An 11,025-nucleotide genomic window follows, 5' to 3' on the forward strand; every position below is an offset into this window, starting at 1 on the left:
ATGTTCTACCCATGTCAAATTTACTTTTGGACCTATCACAGTGTTGTTTTTATCCACAATGGTAATGTAAGTCCATTGTATATCTGAATTCAGTTTGTAAGTCCATGTCAGGTTGTAATAGTTCTCGAAGTAATCATCGCATATTGGATAGTTTCCGGCGGATTCTGATGCAGTGAAAATATACCTTGAAACAAAATTATATTTATTCGATCAAAGCTGGCTCTTTTGGCAAAACTTCTTCACACGCATGTACAACTAGTGTTTCATTTTAAAGAAAGTATTTAGTTCATCTATGAGCCAATTACAGCAGGTTCAAAAAGAGATGCCAAAGTATATGTATAAATATTAAAATATGCCTCAAACGTACCTTTGATGCGGAGCTCTCACTGATGGATGATCTTCCCAATTATTTTCCACATCAAAAAGTATAGCATCATAATACCTCAGATCCAATAGAAGACTCTTATCATTTGTTAGAAAACAATTATATTGAGTACAGTTGTGGTCTAAAAATGCCTTTTGCCCGTTCTTAAATATTACAGAACTGTAATGCGAATACGCCTGCGTCCATTTTAAAATGTATTTAAAATCCGTTGGTAGCCTATTCGGCTTTGTAAAATTTAAAAACATCATCGGTAATTTGCTTTTATTCTTTTTAATATCTCGGTGTATCTTTTTCAATGTTCCTGGAGTTCTTATAAAATATTTTAATTCCAAACCGTCTTCTTGCGAATTGAAACAGTGAAGATAGAGATGAAATACAAGAGCGCTATATGCACTTAATAACATTGCACGTATTATCTTAGACATGTTACTAGTGACGAAAAGTACAAAATGCACGAAATATTTACTAACAGCCAAGAAAATCACAACACGTTTTGTTTTTAAAACATGGTGCCGTTTCAAAGAAGAATCTGCAGTCGCATGATTAAATTCCAAAAACGTTATTAAAACCATTACACAGTTTCATTCCTCATATGCAAATTTAACACATGCCAAAGGATGGAAAACATGTACGAAATTATACTAAATAGAAAATTAAATATGAAAATCTGTTTTACACGCTCAGCCGCGTTGTGTCGTGCGCTTCTCATGGCCAACCATATGCAAATGATGAAAAATAGACGAGTGCTGCCCTCTCGCGTTTCAGGCAAAGCTTATTTTAGTTTTAAATTGTTTTACGGAAACGGCTTTTGTAAGTATTATTAATCTCGGATGAAATGAGTTTGTGCTAAAAATTTTGTCTGTGAGCGGCGGGTTAGCTCGCCGATTAAAAAACCATCGTACAACTTTTGGTGGAAACGTTTAAACGTCGAATTAAATTTTGTATTTGAACTATGTTTTACTTTTACTAGGGATTACTTCATAGCACAATATGTGATGTACAGCATAATGCTTTTAAATGTATGCAATGCCTTTGCAAATGTATCTACTATCAATATTGTTTTGTAAATATTTGAATATCTACCAGTAGTTCCACGTTTCGCCAAGAATATTCATTACAAGGCGGCCGTACATCGTCCTAATCCCTACCCCGAAATTGTCGGCAAACTTTTTTCGTCTAAAAAGCAAACCTCTGAATATTAGCAAAAAGTCATTAAAAGTAAGGGCGATGTTCATCACCCCGGCGAAACCTCAAAGTCGGTATTAAAGCCTCGAGTAGGACCTAAGTTATAAAAGTTCATTCATTTAACGCTTCACGCGTTCGGAGCGGCTGCCGACTGAATTTCAAATTATATCGTATACGATATTCTCTTTTATCTGTGGTCGAGACGTTATGTAGTCTGTGCGGGAAGCGGGAAATCTTTTACTGTTATGGCTTCGGGGAACTAGTGTCGTTTTGCAGGTCATGTATTGAATACTATTGTATTTGGAAATGGTACTAATAGAAAAACAACGAAAAATAATGTTGCAATGTCATGGATGCGTATTTTTTTTATCTTTTATCATAGTAGGCATGGGTTTAATGCTAACCTAAATATAGCCAATAGCCATATGTATAATTTTTTCATGTCGTATGTCATATTATGAAACTGTTCAATAGACCTACATATACGTAAAACATGTTTCAGAATTTGAAGAGCTTTTGTTTCCATTTCTCAGCTCTAATCTCTCTCAGCAGCTCTATCAAAATCATCTAATATATTTTGATAAAGCATAATTTATGTGTATTTTATTTCAGTTTATTACCTTACGAAGTAATGTACATACTCGACAATTAATTGATTGTATTCATAATTTCCCGCGTTGTTAATCTCGCTACAAAAATATCTTGTTCCGCAATTTAAGTTGAAATCCGAACTCTTTTGGAGTTAACAGTTCGGTTTCTGCGCCATCGGCCGCCTTTATCCTATTAGTGATAATGAAATCCAACAATTCGTCGGTTTAATTTCATTTCCATGTTAACCCTTGCAAGTTTTTCATTGTTTTGAACATTTTAAGCCGATCTATTGTGGTCTGAGCTTTGAATTCTCAATGGGGCTTAAGATTTTGTTTGGGAACCCTTAAAAAGTTAAGTTATTACTTTTATTTTTAGTTTTTTTTTCAATGCTATTCGTAATTGAGTTATTAACATTGGGTACATTCATGATTTGATGAATTGAATATGTTTCCTTCAGTTTGAAATATCCTTCTCAGAACTCTTGTTGTGGTTGAACACTTATTTTTAACTAGCTTTCCGCCCGCGGCTTCACCCGCGCAGTCAAAGAAAAACCCGCATAGTTCCCGTTCCCGTGGGATTTCCGGGATAAAACCTATCCTATGTCCCGGGGTAAAAAGTAACCCATGTCCTTTCTCGGGTATCAAAATATCTCTATACCAAATTTCTTGCAAATTGGTTCAGTAGTTAAGGCGTGATTGAGTAACAGACAGACAGAGTTACTTTCGCATTTATAATATTAGCACAGATTAGAGAATAGTTACTTCGTAAATTAGTATGGATTTGGAAAAGTTGAGTATGTGTCTGTGGATACTAGAGCATAATTCGCTCGAAGCCCTTATCAAGAAGAATATTCTCGTCCATTGTAGATTATTTAAAACAATAAGATAGACGGTAAATATTATTATGCTAATTTAAATACCCAAGTACTATGAACTCGCATACCTAATAGAACTACCAACCTATATTTTCGGTACTTCAATGTAAGTATTTCAAACTTCTGCCATCGTATTCTTATAAAATAAAAATCGAGCACATTTTTTATAAAGACTTCTTAGAGATTCTGAATAAAAATTATCACCTCCTGTCCCTAGTCAGCGGGTTTAACTTCATTTTAATAAAAATGAACGGCACTGAAAAACTCCCGCCAATGTCTCGGAACTCAACTAGATTTTAAGGGGATTTCAAAGGCGTAGACGTTGGAATGCTAATAAATAATACGTATAGGTTGAATCAATTTGTTATGTTATGTTTGAAAAATAATTATAACAGTTAGTGCGAATACGCTATTGTTAAATGAAGTTTATGATGAATTAGTAGTTATAAAATAAGAAGATATGAAATACTAAAATCCAATTCGTATGAGTTAATACGATCTTCATAACGATCGAACGATACGAATTTTACAAAAATAATAAATAGTTGTTATTTGAACAAATAACAGGTAATTGCAGTATTCAGTAAATTAAATTCGTTCAGGGTACAATAAACGAAGGAATCAATTTAAAAAAAAATATTTTACAACTAGCGGTCCGCCCCAGCTTCGCCCGTGGTACATATTTACGTTTTCTCTACATAAAAACCATCCTCGTACTTCAAGGAATATAATAGAAAAGAATTATCGAAATCGGTTCAGCCGTTCACACGTGATGCCATGACAACGCGAAACGGGTGCACCGTGCAGACCCGCCGCCTTTTTATAGCTCCCGCCGCGAAGCGCGTCGAACGCGGCAACTGATACACAAAAATAATCCTTATGGCATGATTCTGTATTCACGCGCGATGACTTATAGCGTATTTCATGTATAACTTTGGTGTTTCTACACCGATTTACATGATTCTTTTACTATAACCTGCCCAGGAGTATGAAGAATAATTGTGCCAAATTTGGTTAAAATCCGTCGGGTAGTTTTTGTTTCTATAACGAATATACAGACAGACAGACAGACAGACAGACAGACAGACAAAAATTTTACTGATTGCATTTTTGGCATCAGTAGCGATCCCTTATCACCCCTTCATAGTTTTTTTTTTAATATATTTCATGTACAGAATTGGCCTCTCTACAGATTTATTATAAGTATAGATAAGCAACCTTTTTTTCTACCCTTCTATGAAATTCCCTTACCAGTCCGACATCGTCGTCGGCTTTTTTTGTGAAAACTGAAAATTCAGCATTTTATTGGATTGGTGTTTTTTAGCACTGTGATGAGTTTGATTTAATTTTTTTGCGTATTTTTTCTTCTGTCGGCTTGGATTCTTTTTTACAGGCCTATAAAATATTGTCAAAACATATTTTGAAAACTTTTTAATGGGGATCTGTACACTGTAGCGTTGTTTTATATCTTTTGACATGGATCGAGATGACTTGAAAAAATAAAACGGAAATATTTATTTTTGCAGAAAATATTTCTCGTATTATTAATGTATCAAATATTACCGCACTAACTTTTGCAGCAGCTTTGGTTTCTTCCATAGAATGATATAATTTTCGGTGCAAAACAGTTGCCCATAATTTTTATATTTAGATTAATTCGGCACACTGACGTTAAAGAGTTAGGTACAATAATTAATGTCGTCCCGTCGAAAAACACAAGTTTAACTGTATATACTGTGACTTCATCATATTCAAACTTTAGTGTATTCAGAATAAATTCGCTAAATGCGAATAAAACTCAACGAAAACTTAAATAACCTAGTTAGTCGCAAAAACTGTGATAAAAATATTTTTACAGCGCGTCTCATCCGGCGCTCCAGACATCTTATTGCATAAAGAGTAATATAGCTATTGTCGTCATACAATCTTTTCAGTTGTAGGTAATTTGTTTTAAAACTTTTGTATACTCTTGAATGAATGAATGAATGAATGAGAACTTTATTGTACACACCAAATTACAGACATTACATAAAATAGAATACACATAAATTGCACAATGGGCGACCTTATGGCTACAGAGCCATCTCTTCCAGGTAACCCAACCAAGGAAAGCAAAGACAAAAACAACGAATACAGGTAGGTGGTGTATACTGAAGCACTGAAGCAATAAAAAAGATAAAAAATAAATAAATATAAATAAATCTCTTGGTAGCATTGAGAAAAAAAAATGTATTTTGTTTTTTGATAATTGGCATAATTGTCATTTTGTTTATTTGAATTTAACTTAACCTTCACAAATAGGTCATACAAAGCAAAGAAAAGAAAAATAATACATCTACTATCCTTGATGCGAAATCTATTTTAAAACCAACGCATAAATTTGCATAAAAATCTTCAACTTGAAGATCGAATTTATGCAAAACTATAAAAAAAAAAATACTTCCACACACGATAGCTTTTGTTTTTCACGATCTCTCAATGTTTCCCGACAAAAAATAAGGATAAACAAGTTAAAAAATTGGCAGCAACCCAAAAAATTAATTGTGTCCCCGTTAATAGTGTTCAATGGTCGTTGTTGTAATTAGTGCAATCTGTGTGAATCACGTTTTCGCTCGAGTACTTGCTCGTGTGAAGCACCCTTAGTACTTGTAATTGGGAGCCGTTATGACCTTTGTCATTTTCTAATTTAATTTGAATTTTGGCGCTATTGGTGTTTAAAAAATGTAAATAATATACTAAAATGACATTCATAAAAACATACCTATATTCATTATACACTACATACCGTATATTTTGTGATATTGTAATTTATCTTTAAATAAGTGAAGGTAACTATATGTTTCATAAAATGTCTCAAGAAAAATAAAGCGAAAACTTCAGAATACCACATACCATACACATGGCATGTGGTATTTTGTGTGTGGCACATTTTTTTTTGAAAGTAGGTACTGAAAATATTTGTAGGCTAAATTTTATAGAAAAGCTTTACTTGGTTGATAACATCCAGTTACATATAGGTATTATCAAAATAAATAAAACACAACATTTTTAAATAAACAATTTATTTACAACCCGAAAACCCTGATCACGCCATTTTCAAAATGTATACGACAGCACCCGTCTGAAAGTATCAAAGATATTTTTAAAAGTCCTCACTCTAGCGGCCGGGAAAAGCACATCTAAAACGCCCTTATGTTGATGTCTTATTGGTATAACTTTAGAAGTTTCTGCTTCTTCAGTAGTCGTCGTAGAAGATAGGTATTTCTCCTCATTTAAGGAAGAGTTCGGTATAGTAGGCGGTGGGGTTAACCGCGGTATTTTCAACACTCGCGGATGGAACTCCACGTATTGTGTAGGAATGTTTAGGTTCAATTCTTCGTTCTCTCTTTCTCTTTCTGCTAGTAATGTGTTGGTGTAGATATCTTGAAAGTTGACGGTTGAGGGAGCGTATTGGTTGTAAACGCCGGTGTATGTTGTGACGTCATCCTCTGTTGATTCGCCGGTAGTTAAAATCTGAAAAAAATATGTTAAATATTCTCAATGGTTATGAAAAAATATATTAAAGAAGATATCTTTAATTATTTTTGTCGTGGTGAAAAATTGTATTTTAAATCTCAAAGGAAATTGGAAATAAAAAAAAGAAGAGATCGCTTTTCCGTTGTTTTCTAAATCCTATGATTTGTTTTAATTGGGTTGATACTTGATGTAGTCAATAAGACGGAAAATATATTATATTTAATTTTATGTTATATTTATGGTTTGGCGTATGCCGTAAATAAATAAATTATACTGTAAGTATTATGTATGGCCGGTCTCACAACTTCTCACTATGGAAAAATAACATATGGAAAACACCACAAGCGTTCTTCACAGTAATGTGGGTGATTTATTATTGTTTTGAAGAAATACTACAATTATAAATATACGCTAAAGCTACCTACGTTTATACGCCTTTGACCTATTTTAGCGTAGTTCACACTAAGTTCTACAATTTATAATTAATGAGCTTATATTCCAAAACAGGATTTCATTCGCAAATATACATTTGATTTAAATTGGAAAAGTTTTTAATACTTTATCTGATATTCTTTTAATGTAGGTTGTAATAATGTACACTATATTAGGCACAAAGGAAATTTTCTAACAATAAAATACAGTTCGTAGGTAACTAACTCTATTAAACGGTTTTTCTTCTAATTGTGTGTTGTTGATTTGCCATTCAAACATTTTCTTAAGCATAATCGAAGTTAAATGAAACAAAAACTAAACATCACTTTTTCTTTTTACACATATCTAGAAATAAAAGAATCAACCACATACTGAATTTGATATTTTTGATTTAATGGCATTCAAATGCTTTATAAATATAAATTTATAAACAATAGAACCACATGTTACCAAATTTAAAATCAGTGAATGAAAAAACACAAACGTTTTTCTAATCTGATTTTCATTTGATAGTGTTGATAACGTAGCATTTAGTTAGCAACCCAAAATACAGTCGCATTTAACCAATTAGGCGCCAAACATAACCGACGAATTATATTGTGAAGATAAGATCTCCGATACCTTTCTTTATACCTAATCTGATTATCTTTAGTTTAGTAGAGTTAAGAAAATCACAAAACATACTCACAATAAAGCAATTCGTCACCAAAAACAAGGATCGTGTCCACATCTTGACATGCACACCGAATCAAAGCCAAAACCTCTCTGACCGCCATCATTATTCATTCATGAGATGTGAACTTTTGTTTTACTTACAATATCCATATGTTTACTCAAATATCAATAGAATGGTATAAACATTTCATTGTCTTAGATCAATGTATTGAACCGTGAGTTCTGTGAGAATTCAATTGTTAGATTGAGAAAAACGGATTGAATATTTTTAAAACGATTTGCAATATTGTATCTATGTACCGTGACAAAGTTTCAATATTCGTTTATAGAGCTATATTTTGTATGCCAAAGCAGTACCTAAGTCTTATCAAACTCGGAATAATGGATTGCTCCATCACTTAATTTAACGTTAAATTGCATGAAGATCGGTTCAGCGATGGAAAGTATAACCATACAGACAAACAGACAACTCTACTCTTACTCTAACTCTACTGTACTTTTTATAGTTCCACTAATAAATTGAGTAACTGTATCTGTCCCGCACCTTCAATAGTATAAAAAACTATACAAACAGCTTTCAGCGTATAGTAATATATTCAATACAACACGAGCAATAAAATCCGTTCCAATAAAAACCTGTATCCGACGAGTTCTCTAAGAATATCCGAAATTAAGAATACAGCACTCTCGCCTGTACAAAGCGTTTACTCGCCCGGGAATCGAATCCCGGACCACTTGAGACGGTGCAGGGTGAATGTAAGGTAAAATCGTATTTGCTTCTGAATAAAAGCCGAGACAAACACGCAGACTACCCGCATGCTGCGATATGAAATGCGCGGGTCCGTTGTATCAATTTTGGTGATTTTTATTTTTCTGAAGTTTTTTTAAGGATTATAAATGTGTGATTGTGTTGGGGTATTGGTAAATGGTTTCATAAAAAGCACCAAGGGTGTAAAATGTGGTTCAATTGATTCTTCTTTGTGAATTTTAATGACCATTTTTTTCGGATATAATAATATTATTTTTTTATTGTTAAGTTTTTAAGAATTGTAATAATTTCCTGAATAAATGATTAATAAATGAATAATGTTTTTTTATAACATTTATACATGAGACAGTTCATCTAGATAATATGATAAGGCAGCAGTGACCGGAAAATTAATTAGTAACCCAGTAATTTTTACGACTATTAAATTACTAAGTTCATTTTTTTTTATAGAATACCATACCCAATTACGCTAAGTATTACTAACATAAGTCATAGATAAGACATACTTCAGTCATTTAAGTTTTTCTCGTGACGTGATACAACGGACACGCTTCTCCGGTACGCTCCGTAAGGACGCTTATGATGCGGTGTTGCAGTTTATTTAATTTCCTCAAAGGCATTACGTGGAAAAAGCATGTTTTCGAGTGCCTCCCGCTTCCGTACTCTCACTCACCTCGTCTTTTGCGTCGGCACTTTATCTTGTAAAAAATATTCCAGAAAATTCGACGGGAGTTTGCAATTTTGCGCGGGAAACATTCTAATTTTTGTTGTTCTTGGTGAGTTCTGTTTACAAGGATGCATGTTATTTTCGTAAAATGTTTTTGCTCATTATCAGATATTGGTTGTAAAATACCTATGTTTCCTTTGTATTCTGGATGGTGAGCTAATATCAATGCTGTTTAAATTAATAAATCGTTACGTAATAATTTTTATTTGATTTTAGTATTATAAATATAGTCCTGATAAAATAACTGTTAAGAATGCTAAGACAACGTATATTTTTCACCTTAAATCAAATAAATTGTTTCCCTGCTCTATTAGAGATTATATATTATAGATACTCCTAAATCTTCTACGCCTTAATAGTTTATATGCATTTAGAGCACCATGATTGTTCGAGATGTTTCCATAGATCAGAATAGGCAATAAACAATCAGTGGTTTGCTCAAGCTGGGCGAGGTGCACTAATCTATTCAGAAGACACCTTTGTTCTAACCGCAGCAAGGCTTATTGCATACGGGGCGGATTTGCGACTTATCTATATACTAACTACTAAGTACTAACTATATTATAGTGTAGTGATTTATAGATGTTTGCTGATTGATTATTATTTGCGAAAGTGTGTAATATAACTTTTTGATAATATGTTGATTAATGTGTTGGTTTTACTATCTATCCTTCGATAAAAATATGCACTTTTACATTTTGGAATACTGCATAGAGTTAAAATGTGTTTGCAAACAATATGAAAATCAGAATGACAAATTATGAGACTGAAAAATTAACGCTATTGCACCTACTTTTCTATTAATTGTCGATTAGTATTTAATATTTGTAATTATTTTGTTGAAGTATGTAGTCAATAGTTATTCAGTATTTGAAAGTCAAAATTACATGTAGAGCCTTTTATATTTTGTTTGTCGAAGTAAAAAAAACATTACTATTAATTGAATATGATATCTTTGATACGGAAAAATAACTATATAACTACGAATGAGTCTTGAGCTTTAAGAGGTGGCCGACTAGGTCTTTAAAATTATTCGACTAAAGATCTTTAATCACGTCGAAGAGATTTTGATACCGTCTATACTCTAAGGTCTGTCTTAATGTCTCAAAATGTCCCTAAAGGCAAACCCACACTGTATCTATAATATGTGTGTCGATAATAGTATAAGTGCCCAAAAAGTTAGTGTGTGTGCAACCTTAAAGTGTAATATGTCGCAAAATGTAGTGTTCGGTTCGGTTTTGCAACGCTGATGCAGATTACAATAGACTAATCAAATTGATATATTAATAGTTACTGACAAAAGCCACAATTCAGTTGTATTATGGTACTATCTATCATTGCAAGAACTATAAAAATAAATTGTGAAATTACCTCTAATATAATTGTTAAAGCGTGAGGTTTTTTCGTTACGGAATTTCTGGATTCGGTCCCCGCGCTCAAGGCCCGCGATAGAAGCTATGCAATAGCTTAAAAAGAAAACAAACTTTTAAAACAGATAAACATAAATCAATTAATTACCGTCGTCCTTATCAGTTACAAAAGCATTATGAAGTTTGTACCAAGAGTAAGAAGATAAACTATGATTTTACATGTTCTACTGTATATAGGTACTTATTTTATGATATTTCTGTATTTACACTATATCAATTGTCTGTCATATTTCATATGCTATAGCACTATGTTCAGAGCGGCTTTCATAGTCAAGATCACAATAGGAGCTATGCATCAAGTAGATAGTTTACGGCTTGTATAGCTCTGATCTTGTAGGTCTGGTCTATCGATCAAAGTTTAGTGCAAGCCAAGCTCAAATAATAGTAGGAAAATGTATGTAAATAGAACGCCGATAAGGTTGACACTAATTGTGTAATGTG

General features: G+C 32.9%; 1 protein-coding gene across 1 annotated transcript; it reads right to left on the minus strand.

The window, feature by feature from the left end:
• Positions 1-6,131: 6,131 nt before the first annotated feature.
• LOC149897236 (uncharacterized) lies at positions 6,132-7,744 on the minus strand. Its single transcript, XM_090116651.1, has 2 exons — positions 7,672-7,744; positions 6,132-6,548 (listed from the first exon to the last, which is right to left on the minus strand). The coding sequence occupies exons 1-2, from the start codon at positions 7,711-7,713 to the stop codon at positions 6,132-6,134; spliced, it is 459 nt and encodes a 152-aa protein (XP_089972777.1). The 5' UTR covers positions 7,714-7,744.
• Positions 7,745-11,025: the final 3,281 nt, after the last annotated feature.

This window comes from Colias eurytheme, chromosome 26, assembly GCF_061535395.1.
Source record: "Colias eurytheme isolate Ceu_HAF_F1 chromosome 26, ilColEury1 Martin Lab GWU primary, whole genome shotgun sequence".
In the NCBI taxonomy this organism is placed as follows: domain Eukaryota; kingdom Metazoa; phylum Arthropoda; class Insecta; order Lepidoptera; family Pieridae; genus Colias; species Colias eurytheme.

What these genes read in the sequence shown, in the direction of transcription:
- LOC149897236 (XM_090116651.1), bottom strand. Translation starts at nt 7,713, where the DNA reads ATGTGGACACGATCCTTGTTTTTGGTGACGAATTGCTTTATT. An exon ending in TGGTGACGAATTGCTTTATT is followed by an intron (nt 6,549 to 7,671) that starts GTGAGTATGTTT and finishes TATTTTTTTCAG; the next exon opens with ATTTTAACTACCGGCGAATC.